Raw genomic sequence first — 16,760 nt, 5'->3', positions numbered from 1 at the left:
TTTACCATGATCCTTCACTTTCTCTTCTCCAAATTCACTGTCACCCATGGGCTCGGTCCTGCTCTATAAGAATCAGTGTGCGTCATCGACTTCTATGGGGCCTCTTATCTACTGTCAGATCCATCCCTACCTTTACCTTATGCAGACTCTTGCTTGCCATGGTTACATTTCACTCTTCTCCAGATTGTCCCCCTTAGTGTACACCCCTCCCACACAATGCACTGCTAATATCCCCCTTATCAAATGAAAACACCCTCTAGGTTTTCTGTTGTTTCTTTACTTTTTCACCGTATTATAATGAATAAAAATAAAATCTGTATATTGCTGTGAATGTAAATTTTGCTTTACACACATTCAGTAAAGCACAATCCCTGCCCTGAACAGCTGCAGCCTAGCAGAGGGAGGAGACATTACTGGAGAAGAGAACTAGGCAGGATAAACCCTGGTCTCATGGGTTTTAGGGAGAGATTGGAAGGAGCAGGGAAAGCAGATGGTAGATGTAAGCCAAGAGTGGGAGCAATGAGACGGAAAGGTTGGGAGGTGCACAGAGCATGAGAGGAGGGAGCTGGAAAACATGAGGTCAGAGAAATGGGCAGGGGCAAGATCCCGCAGGACCTAGAAGGTAGGAGGGATAAGTGTGAAATGGATGGGGCCAGAGGTCAGAAACCAAGGGAGGGATAGAAGAGGAGCTGATGGGGCCAGAACAGAGGGGAAGGAGAGATGTTTAGTAGGTAGAGGTGAGAAGTGAGGAAGCCAGGGAGGAGAAGGTAATGATGGTCCAGGTGAGAGCTGACCAAGGCATAGAGGAGGGTGTTAGCCATGGAGACATGGAGGATGGGGTGCTTTTAAAAGGAGTAAAAGCACCAAAAAGTCTTGTGGCACCTTATAGACTAACAGACGTTTTGGAGCATGAGCTTTCGTGGGTGAATACCCACTTTGTCGGATGCATGTCTCATGCATCTGACGAAGTGGGTATTCACCCACGAAAGCTCATGCTCCAAAACGACTGTTAGTCTATAAGGTGCCACAAGACTCTTTGCTGCTTTTACAAATCCAGACTAACACGGTGACCCCTCTGATACTTTAAAAGGAGTGAGCATGCGCCTTGGAGACAAGGAGGGGCGGAGCTCACAACAGTGGTAGAAAAGGGAGGTGAAGGAATGGGCTCAAGAGGAAAGGCAAGATACTCAGAGTTGGAGAAAATGAGTTCCAGTTGGTGGTGGGTCAGCCCGAAAGAGATGCTGGTGAGGCTGCTGGAAACGTGCTGAGACGAGACTAGGTTTGGTGGTGGAAGGGGCAGGGAAAGCCATGCGGGTGAGTGAGGTCACTGACGGGGAAGATTAGAGAAGACAATGAAGAAGGGACTGAGGAGCGAAGGAGCCAGCCAGCTGCAGAGGAGCAAATAAATGGAGCTGAAAACAGGAGAGTTTGAGTGGGAGTTTGTAAGGGGCGGTTGGAGTGTGTGTGTGTGTGTGTGTGTGTGTGTGTGTGTGTGTGTGTGTGTGTGTGGTGTTCTGCTTTTGTTTGGGTTTTTTTGGTTTTTGTTTTCCTTAGCAGGAGCTTAGGCGGGAAGGCTGTGACAGATTCAAAGGCAGAAGTGGCAATGACCCACGGAACGCAAGAGCCAGTGAAGATGACTGGATATGGGAGCTGTGGGATGTACATTATCCTGCAGCAGGGACCCCAAAAGAGCTTTGTTTGTATGAAATGCCGCTGATGGAAGAGAAGATCCAAGTGGAAACTATGGCTGAGTTTTGAAGGCGATTAGAGCAGATGATGGAGGGATGGGAAAAGTCTGAAGGAGAAAAGCCAAGACTCACAGATGCAAACTGGACTGAGGAGCTCTGAGGGGAGGCTGCTGGGTGAGGAAAGCGACCAGTGGAAGCATGTGACTAAGAGAACCAGGCAGAGGAAAAACCCGACTAGTGAAGGAGCAATAGAGCTCAGGAACAGGTTTGCGGAGTTGGAGAATGAAGAAGGGGCACAGCAGGCAGTAACAGAAGGAGGGAGGGCCAGGGAGAAGAGAACAGTGGCTAGTCCCATAACAGGAGGGGAAGAGTCAATGGAGACAGCCAGAGTTCGGAGCCCCAGGAAGATACAGGATCACTCACAGAAGATTGCAAGGGAAAACAAAAGACAAGATGACTTGCAGCCAGAAAGAACAGGAGGAAGGCCAGACAATCACACCAAAAGGCAGGTCTACGTGACTGGTGACTCCCTACTAAGAACAGACAGGCTGGTCACCAGAGCTGATCTGGAGAACAGAAGGGTGCACTGTCTGCCAGCAGCTAAGATACGGGGTGTGGACCTGAAGCTGAAGAGAATCCTAATGGGAGCAGGAAAGAATCCACTGATTATCCTTTGTGTGGGAACAAATGATACTGATAGATTCTTGCTGGAAATGGATACTCACGTGATCTTCAGTGGCATCCTACCTGTCCCTAGAGGAGGAGAATGAAGGCGAGACAAGATTATGATGGTCAACAGATGGCTCAGGCAATGGTGCTATGAGGAGGGAGTTGGGATGTTTGACTGCTGGGAGGCGTTCATGGATAGAGGACTGTTCTAGAGGGATGGACTCCACTTGAGTAGGGATGGAAATAGACTTCTTGGATGGAGGTTTGCACAACTGATTAAAAGAGCTTTAAACTAGGAACTTGGGGGAGACAGCTGGGAGATGCTCATGTAATCTTCTAATATTGACTGTGAGGAAAATCAAGTAAGAAAGGATACAGCAGTGGAGAAAGGAACAGCAGTGGGTAGGAGAATGAACATTTAGAGGAAAGATGGTGCTGATACCAATGAAGCTAACAGTTAGGTAGGTGATACTGGCCATAGAATGACTGTACCTAATTGGGTGATGAATCTGGGTGCAGCCAAGCAGAAACAACAAAGATGGCTGTACACCAATGCAAGGAGCCTGGGTAACAAAATGGAGGACCTAGAACTATTGGTGCGGGAAGTGAAACCGGATATTATAGGGATAACAGAGACATGGTGGAATAGTAGGCATGAGTGGAGTACAGGTATTGAAGGGTATGTGCAGTTCAGGAAATAAAGCTAAAGATGCAGGAGTAGAATTGTATATTAATGATGAGATTGACTGTAAATAAATTAGAAGTGATGGTCTGGATAAAACAGAGTCTGTTTGGGTCAAAATAACTTTGGGGAAGAAAGCTACCAGAGGATCCCCTGGGATAGTGTGTGGGTTATGCTACAGATCCCCAGGATCCGATTTGGATACGGATAGAGACCTGTTTAATGTTTTTAATGAACTAAATACTACCAGGAATTATAGGAGATTTTAATTTCCTAGATACAGATTGGAGGACAAGTGCTACTAATAATAGTAGGGCCCAGATTTTCCTGGATGTGACAGCTGACAGATTTCTTCACCAAATAGTTGCTGAACCTACAAGAGGTGATGCCATTTTAAATTTGGCTTTGGTGAGTAGCGAGGACCTCACAGAAGAACTGTCTCTAGAAGGCAGCCCTGGTTCAAGTGATCATGAGCTAATTCAGTTTAAACTAAATGGAAGGATAAACAAAAATAGATCTGCAACTAGGGGCCTTGATTTCAAAAGGGCAAACTTTAAAAAATTAAAGGAATTCGTTAGGGAAGTGGACTGGATTGAAGAACTCAAGGATTTGAATGTGGAGGATGCTTGGAATTACTTTAAGTCAAAGTTGCAGAAACTATCTGAAGCCTGCATCCCAAGCAAGGGGGGAAAATAGTAGGGAAGGGTTGCTAACTAAGCTGGATGAGCAAACATCTCAACCAGGTGATTAAAAGAAATCAGAAAGCCTACAAGGAATGGAAGATGAGATGGATCAGCAAGGAAACCTACCCCTTGGAGCTCGCAAACTGTAGGGAAAAAGTGAGACTTGCCAAAAGCCAAACACAGCTGGAGCTTGAAAAGGAAATTAAAACCAATAGTAAAAGGTTCTTTAGCCATATAAATAAAAAGAAAACAAGGAAGGAAGAAATGGAACCACTAAGCACTTAGGATGGGGTGGAGATTAAAGATAATCTAGGAATGACCCAATGCCTAAACATATATTTTGCCTCAGTTTGTAATAAGGATAATGAGGATCTTAGGGATAGTGGCAGGGTGGCTAATAGAAATGAGAAGTAGAAATGAGGATATGGGACTAAGTCAGGGGGCCTGGATAATCTTCATCCAAGAATATTAAAAGAACTGATACATGAAATTGCAAGCCCAATACCAAAGGTTATTAATGAATCTGTAAAATCAGGGGTCACGCCCTGTGACTGGAGAATTGCTAATATCGTACCTATTTTTAAAAGAGGAGAAAAAGCGATCTGGGACACTACAGACCTGTTAGTTTGACCTCAATTGTATGGAAGATCTTAGAACAAATTTTGAAAGAGAAAGTAGTTAAGCACAGAGGTAAACGGTAATTGGGATAAAATACAACATGGTTTTATGGAAGGTAGATCATCCCAGACCAATCTGATCTCTTTCTTTGAGAAGATAATTGATTTTGGACAAAAGAAAGGCAGTTGATCTAATCTACCTGGATTTCAGTATCAATATGAGAATTGGAAGGTGGGTAAGGAACTGGTTAAAGGGGAGGCTACAATGGATCATACTGACTGAACTGTCCTTAGGGCTTGGTTTTAGGACTAGTCTTATTTATTTTTATTAATGACCTTGGCACAAAAAGTGGGAGTGTGCTAATAAAATTTGCAGATGACATGAAGTTAAGAGGTGTTGACAATATGGAGGAGGACCAGAATATCATACAAGAAGAGCTGGTAGAGCTTGAAAACTGAAGTAATAGAAATGGGATGAAATTTAATAATGCAAAGTGCAAGGTCATGCATTTAGGGACTAACAACAAGAATTTTTGCTATAAGCTAGGGACTTATCAGGTAGAAGTGACAGAGGAGGAGAAAGACCTCAGTGTGTTGGCTGATCACAGGATGATTATGAGCTGCCAATGTGATGTAGCCATGAAAAAGGCTCTGTAACTTCAAATCTTTAAATCATGATTTGAGGACTTCAGTAACTCAGAGGTTAGGGGTTATGGTTATGGATGGGTGAGGTTCTGTGGCCTGCAATGTGCAGGTGGTCAGACTAGATGATCATGATGTCCCTTCTGGGCTTAAAGTCTATGAGTCTCTGAGGAGAGGAATCTGAATGGCACCAAACAGACAAGAGGCAGAAGGGAAATGAAAAGCCACCAAAGGCAAAGAAGAACCACAAGAGCAGGGAAGAGAGTGGTGGACAGTACTAAAAGCAGCAGAGAGAGACACTCTATGGAGGGTAGCGTCCCTTTCACAAAGCTCAGAGAAGTTTCCAGTGGAATGTTAAACATATTATAGTGTTTAGCCAGGAGGTGACAATGTGTGAAACATGCCTTAGCTATGCTGAGCATAGGCATTGCTGGCAATGCATTTAAGTACTGTAAAAGGTACAGTACACATTTCATGTATCTCTCTTTGAGGTGGAAGCACTGAAACCATTCCATATCTGGTACATGACATGGTGTTAGAAGTGAAGGCAGTTGAACTGGTGCCTGGGGAGAACAGAAACAGAAGGGAACCAGGAACAAATGTTGCAAACAGAAGTAAACAAAAAGAACAAATGTTGCAGGATCTCATCAACATGGCACTCACTATTCAATGCCCCAGAGAGCTTCATATCTGACAGACTTTCAAAATGGACAGACTAGAAGCAGTATTTTGCAAGATTTCACATTGCAACCAAACTCCACAAGGAAATTGGTGACTTTCAGGTATCCTCTTTAATGTATGCTATGGGGAAGCAAGCACAGCATATCTCTGAATCTTTTACCTTTATAGGAGACGGTCACAAAGATGACTATGAAAAGGCTATGGCTATGTTTGATGCACATTTTAAACCTCAGAAAAATGTGATTTATGAAAGGGCATGATTTCACCAGAGACTTCAACAACTAGGAGATTGTGTCAAATGTTTTATCAGAGCTTTACATGCATTGACATAAAACTTTGATTTTGAGACTGTAAAGTATGAAAATATCAGAGACAGATTAGTCTTAAAGCTTGAAGATAAAAATCTTCCACAGCAGTTACTATTTAAAAACAGACCTAACCATACACACAGCTATTTAAATAGCAAAGCAGTCTGAGCTGGTGAAACAGAAAAACCAAAAGCAACTTGCCAAACTTGAAAAAGAAGAAACTAGCTTAGAAGCTGTAAACAGAGCATCATGAGTGCTAAAAGTAATTATCAGAGGATTCCCTGAGGCTAAGAGAGACAAATTCCAGGCTAACTACAAGGTATTTCAGATTCAATGCACAAGATATGGAAAAATTCATAGCCCAAGAGATGTAGGTCCTGCCAAAGGTGCAAGATGTAAAAAATGCACAAAATATGGGTATTTTGCAGTTGTTTGCTGCATCAAAGCAATCAGGGAGTTAACTTTTAGTACAGACAATCAAGAACCATTTTGGTATTTCAGAACAGCTAGTGATGGACAATGAACCACAGTTCACTGAAGCAGAATTAAAGTAATTCCAAATGAAATTACTTTCTCTGATTTTGGTCATATTACAAGCAACTCACATTACCCACAAGCAAATGGAAAGGCTGAGAGAGCTGGACAGACAGCCATGAAAATCCTATAGCAGAAAGATCCACTCCTTGCTCTTCTGAGTTACAGATCAACACTGGTAACATCTACTAAATATAGTCCAGCACAACTCCTAGTGGGAAGGCAGCTCAGAGCTGCTGTTCTGACTTTGGAAAAGAACCTATCTGCAAAGTGGCCAGACATGAAGAGAGTAGCCAAATCAGCTACAAAGGCAAAAAGAGCTTATGAATATTTTTATAAGAGACACCACTCAGTTAGAGAACTGCTGGGCCTAGAACCTGGTGACCACGTGTGTCAAACTAAATGGAGAAAAAGAATGGAGAACTCCAGCTGTCGTAAAGAACAATAATTCATTGCCCAGATCATATGTGACTGAGAATAACAGTTGAGAGTTCAACAGAAACTGTCAACATCTACGGTTTGTTCCTCAGAAAGAACAGTCAATAGAGCAAACTTTACAGATGGTGGATGCAGAACAAGAAGAAGAATATTCAGAGACTCCAAACCAACCAGAGAAAGCAATTTCAACTAATGTACACACAGATGACCAAGCTGTTAAGTGTTCCTGCCATGTAATAAGAAAACCAGTCTGGTTCAAATACACTTAACACCATGATCTGTACTGAACTTTCAAAGAGAGCATGATCATGTAATGGTAGAAGAGTCAAATAGCAAATGGAATGGAATGTTAAACTGTTCTTAAACTGTTCAGTCACTAGGTGGCACCATGTGTAATTTATGCATGCTGAGAGCAGTCATCACTGGCAGGGCACCGACATATATTAAAGGTACAAATCTCAAGCATCTTTCTCTGGGGTGGAAGCTCTGTAACCAGTCCACATATGAGGTCTCTAGTGAATGTGCCAAGCTGGGGCACTGCCTGCTCCCTGGTCCACAAGGTGTTGTCCTCGGCTCAGCTCGCATCTCCCCGTGCACTTAGGGAAAGGCGACCAGAGAGGCTGCTTTGCAGACAATGGTGAGGATGCCTCCAGGAAAACTGGGCCCCATATCTGGAGCCACGGGATGGGACCAAACCCTTGGCTGAGACTTTCCTGTTTCCTTCTCAGTGTATGTTTCACTGTCAGCAGATGAGAGTAACTTCAGTATTGGCAGGTGGAGATGAGCGAAGTGGGGAAATGCATGTGTCCAGGTGGGGACATGGAGAACAGCCACAGCAGTTATAGATAAAGAAAAGTGGGAGTAAGAGGCGGTGCCAGGGCACGAGGCCTATGAGAAGGAAAATCCTGGGAGTTGGGGCAGGTAGCAGAAGGGAGAGCTGAGCACTGGTGAGTGGGTGAAGGTCAAGGAGGGCAAGGTGTCTCTCTGTCTCTCATCATCGGCATGAGTAATACAAGCCCTCAGACACCATGATTGCAGGGCCATTTCCTTCGTGGGCAGCTGCCATCCTGTTCTTTCATATAACTGGTCATGTCAGACAATTCCTCATACTCCCCAGAGGCCACAAGCACTTTCTGGTAAGGCCGGGATGAATCTCCTAGACCTATGGCTCCTCTGACAAGGTAGCCACGACTGCCTTATACTCCGCTATTTGATGTGTGACACTTTCCCACTGCTGTGTCTCTGTTCCCTGTCTGGACACACAGGGCTCATCAAACCTCCCTACTTCACAGGGTGCTTGGGAGCTTCGTTAATAAATGTCACTAACATGCTTGCAGATCCTCAGATGAAGGTCTAAGGATAGTGAGGTGGCAAAATGTGCAGATGATACAAAACTACTCAAGCTGGTTAAGTCCCAGGCAGACTGCGAAGAGCTACAAAAAGATCTCACAAAACTGGGTGACTGGGCAACAAAATGGCAGATGAAATTCAATGTGGATAAATGCAAAGTAATGCACATTGGAAAACATAATCTCAACTATACATATCAAATGATGGGGTCTAACTTAGCTGTTACCACTCAAAAAAGAGATCTTCGAGTCATTGTGGATAGTTCTCTGAAAACATCCACTCAATGTGCAGCGGCCGTCAAAAAAGCGAACAGAACAATGTTGAGAATCATTAAGAAAGGGATAGATAATAAGACAATAATAATAATATATTGCCTCTATATAAATCCATGGTACGCCCACATCTTGAATACTGTGTGCAGATGTGGTTGGCCCATCTCAAAAAAGATATATTGGAATTGGAAATGGTTCAGTAAAGGGCAACAAAAATGATTAGGGGTATGGAACGGCTTCCATACGAGGAGCGATTAATAAGACTGGGACTTTTCAGTTTGTAAAAGAGACAGCTAAGGGGGGATATGATTGATAAAATCATGACTGGTGCAGAGAAAGTAAATAAGGAAGTGTTATTTACTCCTCCTTATAACACAAGAACTAGGGGTCACCAAATGAAATTAATAGGCAGCAGGTTTAAAACAAACAAAAGGAAATATTTTTTCACACTATTCACAGTCAACTTGTGGAACTCCTTGCCAGAGAATATTATGAAGGTCAAGACTATAACAAATATCAGAGAGGTAGCCGTGTTAGTCTGGTTCTGTGAAAGCAGCAAAGAATCCTGTGGCACCTTATAGACTAACAGACGTTTTGCAGCATGAGCTTTCGTGGGTGAATGCCCACTTCGTGGGATGCAAGAGTGGAAATTTCCAGGGGCAGGTAAATATAAGCAAGCAAGAAGCAAGCTAGAGATAACGAGGTTAGATCAATCAGGGAGGATGAGGCCCTGTTCTAGCAGTTGAGGTGTGAAAACCAAGGGGGGAGAAACTGGTTCTGTAGTTGGCAAGCCATTCACAGTCTTTGTTTAATCCTAAACTGATGGTGTCAAATTTGCAAATGAACTGAAGCTCAGCAGGGTTCAAAAAAGAACTAGATAAATTCACGGAGGATAGGTCCATCAATGGCTATTAGGGAGGGTGTCCCTAGCCTCTGTTTGCCAGAAGCTGGGAATGAGCGACAGGGGATGGATCACTTGATGATTAGCTGTCCTGTTCATTCCCTCTGGGGCACCTGATACTGGCCACTGTTGGACGACAGGATACTGTCTTGGACCTTTGGTCTGATCCAGCATGGCCGTTCTTATGTTCTTATGACTATTACTGTTATTATCAACAACAATGTATTTCTACAACACAGTGGAATTCATGTTTACCATGCCCCAGAATAAAACAGACCACCTCTCCCAATGAGAGAACCACAGCAGCACATGAAAGATGCTTTAGATCTGTATGCAGTGGAGTGGTCTCTCTGGATTTTCTCTCATACTTAACCATCTTGTTACTGCCAAATCCATTGGCTACTTCTTGCAGACTTATCTTGAAGGACCAGGTGTCCTCTGACGTATCTCTGATTTCAAAGGGAATGTAGTGGTCCAGCAGTGGAACATATATGCCTAGCTGTGAAGGGCTGAAGCAGAAGACAGATGGGAAAATCAGATGCTCATTTCCTTACCTTGCAGAGAGGATGATAACCCGAGCCTCCAGCTCCTTCGCTTCAAGCAGCAGTGAAGTCACGTTTTTGGTTCCCGGGTCAAACTGAAGAACTTTCTCAGCCTGTGATTAGTGTGAGCAAAGCCGGTTAGTGCAGTGGCCTAATGCTTGCTGGTGAGAGCCATTCTATCTAGAAAAGGTTCAAGAGAATTCATTAAACTGTATACAGCTCTGCTAGATATGGTAGGTTAACTAGGTTTTTTCTTTTTCTTTTTTCTTTTCTTTTCTTTCTTTGCTTTTCTTTCTTTCTTTTCTGTTTTAGGTTTTTTTGTTTGTTTGCTTTTTGGGAGGGGTTTTGCACTGTGCATGCAAACTGAAGTCAATCAAGACCCAAAAAGAGGCGTGCATTGTACAGGAAAGAGAAAAAGGCTTTTGAAATGCAATTGAAAACTCAAACGAGTGTTGTTTTTCAAAAACATGGGAAATAAAAAAAAATATTGCACAGGGTTAACCTTTGGGAGTAAAAGTGAGCATCTTACACCAAGGGACCATTTCCTTTGGGGAGGAAAGGGGGTCAGTTCAGTTTTCAAAAAGAAAAACTTGCAAGTTAATTACTGGTTCACATGCATGTCTCCAAAAGAAATCCTTCTGGGGTCAGCTGGCTAGATTTCCATTCTCAAGTTCAAACCAAAACTATGTCAACATAAAAACGTGCTACCAAGAAACATAGTCATGGATCTTTTTTCTTTCTTTCTTTCTTTCCTTTTTTTTTTTTTTTTGGTGGCTGTGGCTATTTGTCATTTGCTAGTTAGATTGGTGGGCGGCGTGCATTTCCATGCAAATATACCTTGGGTCCTCGCTTGTTGTCATAGGAAAGTTGGTCGAGGTTTTCATAGTTCCTTTTTTTACTCTGATGAATAATGTGCACAGAGAAAATATGTAGACACAGAAGAATATTATAAACAGTTGAAAATGACGTGTAGTAAAGCAATCCAACATCCACCTCCTCCTCCACTGTTTGCTAAAGGGCCTCTATAACGCTGGAGCTCGCAAAAACCATTACTAATAGGAGAGAGTGTCTGGGCTCTTGTGAAAGCCTTGAGTTGAAAAGCCACATTGATTAAAACAAGCCTGAACCTCGTGGCTGGTGCGATGCAGTTGTATGTTCCCATGTAGGAGAAGGGATTTTTTTCAGCATGAAATGCATATCTTAAATCCAGAGACAATTTACGTGTCTATAAGGGCTTGAGCTGCTGTAATTCCATACAATTACTGTGGAAGCCCAAAAGGACAAACTGTTCTGTATGGAAAAGTGCTAGATAAATGCAAGGTATTATGGTGATGAACTTTTATTATCATTTGATTACTGTCATGTTCACCCTGGATGAGTGTTGAAAGTGAAATGTCTGTCTGGACTTCACATCTGCTGCAGGGATTGGAGGGCTTTGTGGAGCTTTGCTCTCACCCAAAAGAGAGAGAAACACGTGTTCTATTCTGTTCTGGATCAAAGCGTGAATGTGGAAGCAGTGGTGATCATGGGATGACATGCCAGCCTTTACCTGCTGCATGGGGGAAGGCAGGAGGGCAGGTCACCAAAACACACCTTGGGAATCCAATTACAAAACGGACACCTGCCCTTGGAAAATAGAGATATAGTAGAAAATGGTCCCCCTGCCTGGCACTGTGGGTTACTATTGCCACGGCACACCTGGCAGGCCCTCCACCTGGGGAGCTCTCCCTGACCTCAGTGGGAACACTAGGTGTGATCAGGTGGAGGATAGGCACTGTGGATAAAAGCCCTGAATCATAAGTTGGGGAGAAAAGTTCATCCCTCCCTCTTTTTCAGTTAAGAGTATTGACCAATTTCCCATTCTCAGCCTCCGAATGCTCAGTTCCAAAGCAGCCAGTGGCATGGGATTTCCCTCTGAGCTTGCCTTCCCTACAGGTTACCTGGGAAAGGACACATAACCCAGAAGGCTGGATCCTGCAACAGCTTAGTACAGAGCAGAGTGCATAACACCTGGAGAAGCCAGTGCTCGTGCTGGTAAACATTACAACTGCTAGTGCATGCAGGATCAAGGCAGAGTTGTATTAAAGCTAGAGAAGGATTTAACCCATTCCTTCTAGATCTGAACACTTCTGGACTTTGAGGGATTCAAAATCTTCTTCCAAATTTTGCTGCATAGTCTCTTGTAGAACAAAATCCCTGATGGGGATCGGCCGCGCGTCTACCAAAAAGTGAAGAAGTAACGCATTTCCCCCCAAGTTATTCCTTAAACATGCATCTGTTTTCATCTCTGCATCTTGATTTGCAAACTGCATTGATTGTCTCCCTCTCTCTGCTCTCAGAGCTGCTTCTTTTAAAGACTTGTTGCTATTTCTCCTGCCTGTACAATGCTTGCAGGTGCTATACAGTGAAAGGATGGGCCCTTCCACTGCCTTTCTCCTCCCTGTTCTTTCCTCCAAATTAATCAGGCAAGATTTTTATTTCCCTAAGAATCTAGAATGTTAGACAGTAACTGCATCTATTGTAGAAAAGAATCTGAGGAAATAAAATATACTCTGAGCCCAATTCTGTCGTCGTTTCGGGCTCCTTCTACAGGTATCCATGGTAAGAATTTCCAGCGCTTCTTCTCTGTGTCTCATCATATCACTTGGCACAGGGAGACAGAGCAACATTACAACAGAGAAAAGCAGTGTCTGGGTGGCAGGAGGCAATGAAAGATTCACTCCCTTCCAGATGCGTTGGTCCTCTCACTCAGGCAGCAGCTAGTCAGCAGTGCACTCGAGCTTCCTGTGTTTCCTATTTCTTTTATTTTCCAGTCTTGAATGACCTTGTGCACATGCCTAGCGGTGACATCCTAGATGTGGACTGGACACAAGATGGGAGAGTCGGGAATGATTCTGTCCTGGGCCTACGGGCGCTAGACAAGATGGGACCTAACGAGACATTCCTAGAGCTACAGGTTTGCCATGGTGGCAGAAATGTCATGGGTGCTGTGAATTTTCAGTTTGTTTGTGACTTTGCTTTGTGTCTAAGATTTTCCTTTGTATCCGTGGTTTCATAGGCTGTACAGCTGCGGGGGCGGGAGGGGGTGTCACGCAGGCCGTGGCTCAACCACTTTTTCCAGCATGGAGCAGGTGATTCATTAGCGCCAGGGCCAGGAAGGAGGCATCACGGGGGGAGAGCCATGCCTGCATGCTGAGGGGGTTGGCAGAAGGGGAGCCAGGCAAGCCCCAAGGAACAGGAGTCACCACTGCAGGTGAGTGCAGGGCAGGGTCCTTCTGCTACCCACCCCCAGCTCCTCTCACTCCCCGGGGGGCAGGGCTGGACCATCTCCTATGTGGTCCCCCCACTTTAAATGGCTTTCTGATGCCATTACACACCAGTTCCCTCTAAATCCTTGACTTCTACTAAATTTACTGGGACTGTTCGGTGATTTTTGTTAAAAAATGCTGTGACAAGCCTGCAACCCCCGTCCCTAATTTCTATCAGTTATCTCGTTAGCTGCTCTGGTTCCCAAGGGTTGTAGCTGGGCTCCCCACAGAACAGCAAAGCTACACAAATCATTCCAAATGAGCAGATTTCATCTCTTTGTGCATTGTCCGCGAGCTGATTGTCATTGTCTTTAATTAACTAACCTAATTAAATAACGTCTGTACAGTTCTGAGTCTACAGCTTGTATTTGTAGGGCCGCCCAGAGGATTCAGGGGGCCTGAGGCAAAGCAGGGGAGCTGTGGCGCTTGTACTCAGTCTGGGTCTTCGGCGGCATTTTGGCGGCGGGGGGCCCTTCAGTCGCTCCGCGCCTTCGGCAGCACTGAAGGGTCCCCCCACCGCTGAAATGCCACCAAAGACCCAGACCGCCTCCAGGCCAGGGCTCATGGGGCCCCTGTGGGGCCTGGGGCAAATTGCCCCACTTGCCCCCCCCCGCCTCCCCAGGCGGCCCTGTGTATTTGATATTTGAAATTTAAAATGTTTGTCTGGGACATACGGGTTGTAGGCCCTATGTCTGTTTCCTGATTGGGTGAGTGTATCTCTTAGTATCAGGCATTGGAGGCGAAGACTCATGCTCAGAAATTAAAAATTCACTTTCCACAACTAGTCTCCAGCATTTGCTTAGGAGCTGTGGTTTGCCCAGTGCTCTGGTTTGCTGGCACACTCGCAGAACAGAAGCGCAGCAGGCCCGGGACTCAGACAGCACAGAGTCACTTAGCAACGCAAATGTACTTTGGGGTCTTTATTGCAATCTGGAACAATCTCTAATAAACGCCGGCTAGTGTTCAAGTGTTAGTTGAAATGGCTTAGGCTGCTTGCAGAAGGCAGAGCTCCTCAGCCTGACAAACAGCAGCGAGGTCAGGCTGATAGTCACTGGAGATGGGCTTGAACCAAACCTGAAATCCAGCTGTTCACAGAGAACCCAGCACTGGATAGGAATGCTGTGCTAAAATTACCAACCCACCAAAACAGTGTTTGGGTAACACTCAGAGCCTGACTGGACTCTCTGTGGCTGTCAGGTAAGATGTAACAGGAAATCCTATTGCTACCACCAATGGTTTCTTTCAGACAGTCCCCAAGAACAAGGGAACGTGGAGTTAGAGAGAAGGAATTTTACAATGATCAATCTCCATGAATACCCAGCCTTCCGCAAGTGGATGGCAGCAGCTTCTTTCTGCACATTCACTGTTCTGCGCCAGATCAATGGTTGGGGAAAGGACTAGGGCAGGGCTCAGGTCATGGAAAGGGAGGAAATGGACAAAGGTTCAGGTGCATTAAATGCCCAGGGATCAAACCCTCTGTGATAAAAGGGGCAATCAGAGCCAGAAGAGACTGGGGAAGAGGTGAAGAAACCCTACGTATCACCTAGGTTATGCAGGAGGTCAGTCTAGATAATCACAAGAGTCCATTCTGGCCTTGTAATCTATCAGCCAGCTTCTAGAGTGACCCACATAGCACAGCAGTTGGTTGGATCAATGGAAACCTTTCCAGCAAAGGAAAAGGGCATGAGACAGCCTGGCAGTTGCCAAAGAAGAGGCAAAGGAGAAGGAGACCTATCACCCAAGAGACTGGTCCCAGCATCTAGAGGAGGGCTTCTGTAGCAGCAGGGGATGTCATGTATTCAGCTTGAACACTGTGCAGGCCACCACAGACCCCCACTCCCACCCCGTGCTCTCAGTGGCTCTGCTTCACAAGTGATAGGCTGCCAAAGAGTATAACACAGAGCTGGGGCAGTACCCCCTGGGGCCTAAGAGGACACAAAGGACCAGAATATGGCCGTGAGTGAGTGTCATGTTTTTTGCTGATCCAAAGGCCAGTGCAGGAAACAGCAGGGAGTGGGGGAACTGAAAGCGAACAGTACAAGTTGTGGACATGGAAGTTGTAAGGTGAGTGGAAGGTCAGTCTAGGGACATGAACACATTGACTCAGAATAAGAGTGGCAGTGACCCTTCCAAAGCCATCAGTACTGGAGGGCAGGAACATAATGAGGAGGGTGGGTTGGACCCAATGGAGGAGGTCTGAGATAAAACGCCATCCCAAGTCAGAGTCTGAGTCAGCGCTACTCACCGAGAACAGAGTAAGCAGCAATTTTTGCCAGTAGCAAAAATCTCCAACAGCTGGAGATGGGACACTAGATGGGGAGGGCTTTGAGTTACTACAGAGAATTCTTTCCCAGATGTCTGGCTGGTGGGTCTCACCCACATGCTCAGGGTCTAACTGGGTTGGGAATTCCCCCCCAGGTCAGACTGGCAGAGACCCTGGGGGGTTTTCACCTTCCTCTGACGCATGGGCAAAGGTCACTTGCAGGTTTAAATTAGTGTAAATGGTGAATTCTCTGTCACTTGAAGTCTTTAAGCCATGATTTGAGGATGTCAGTAACAGATTAAGGGTCTATGGCCTGCAGGGGGTCAGACTAGATGATCCCTTCTGACTTTAACATCTATGAGACTTGTGCTGCAGCAAGGAATCCTTAGGCTTCCTATTTAGGAGAAATATTTGACTCTAAAAGCCACTTGGGCCATGGAAGAAACTGCCAGAGGAGACACCCCATGCTGAAAGCATGCACCCATCTCTCAGGGATGGCCCACAGGTAGCTAATTCAGTGCTGGTCCACTGCAGAAATAGGCATGTGCTAGATGAGGTGCTTCCCACCTCAAAGGTCTCTCTGATTCTAAGCAGACTCAACAAGCAATGTCTGCCAATCAACAACCCACTAATATATGGAAATATACACCTATCTCTTAGAGCTGGAAGGGATTCTGAAAGGTCATTGAGTCCAGCCCCCTGCCTTCAGTAGCAGGACCAAGTACTGATTTTGCCTTAGATCAAAGTGGCCTCCTTAAGGATTGAACTCACAATCCTGGGTTTAGCAGGTCAATGCTCAAACCACTGAGCTATCCCTCCTGCTCCACTCTGCTACATCTGGCAGGCAGCCCAGCAGCTGCTGCTATGTCTAGAGCCTAACAAATTCCAGGTGTTGCCAGTGCTACACGGCAGGCTCCAGAGGCACCACTCACAGGGACTGCCCGGTAGGCAGGAAGTGTAGCTACTTTACAGGGCTTCTCTGGGAAGCTCCCAGAGCAGGAGAGGCTTGGATGTTTCCTACCTGAAATGGACCCGAGACTGTTACCTTGTACCCCTGAGTGCGGGTGAGAACTATCACTTCCACAGGCCAGTCATGGAGGAGGCGCCGCATCTTCTAGTTAAAAAATTTCCCTTCAAACTGCTCAGAGTGAGAGTGCAGTCAAGGGGCTTCCTGTCTTGTAG

The 16,760-nt window shown here is 45.3% G+C and overlaps 1 protein-coding gene across 15 annotated transcripts in view; it reads right to left on the bottom strand.

Annotated features, from left to right (window-relative positions):
• Positions 1–16,760, bottom strand: part of GRIN1 (glutamate ionotropic receptor NMDA type subunit 1) — a 75,191-nt gene that overhangs the window by 35,593 nt on the left and 22,838 nt on the right. For 11 of the 15 annotated variants that reach the window (XR_005589912.1, XR_005589914.1, XR_005589913.1 and 8 more), the window contains exons 4-5: positions 10,845–10,907; positions 10,020–10,120 (exon numbers count right to left, since the gene is read on the bottom strand). Coding sequence is in view for 9 of the 15 variants with exons in the window: in XM_039506554.1 (XP_039362488.1) it covers positions 10,020–10,120; positions 10,845–10,907 (164 nt within the window). In the remaining 6 variants the exon portion in view is untranslated. The remainder of the gene's footprint in view (positions 1–10,019; positions 10,121–10,844; positions 10,908–16,760) is intronic. The other 4 variants (XR_005589917.1, XR_005589915.1, XM_039506557.1 and 1 more) reach the window with 1 other exon arrangement.

The sequence above is a fragment of the Mauremys reevesii genome, linkage group 19, assembly GCF_016161935.1.
Source record: "Mauremys reevesii isolate NIE-2019 linkage group 19, ASM1616193v1, whole genome shotgun sequence".
In the NCBI taxonomy this organism is placed as follows: domain Eukaryota; kingdom Metazoa; phylum Chordata; order Testudines; family Geoemydidae; genus Mauremys; species Mauremys reevesii.
Note: the sequence above shows the minus strand (reverse complement) of the source record. Positions and strands in the feature narration are given on the sequence as shown.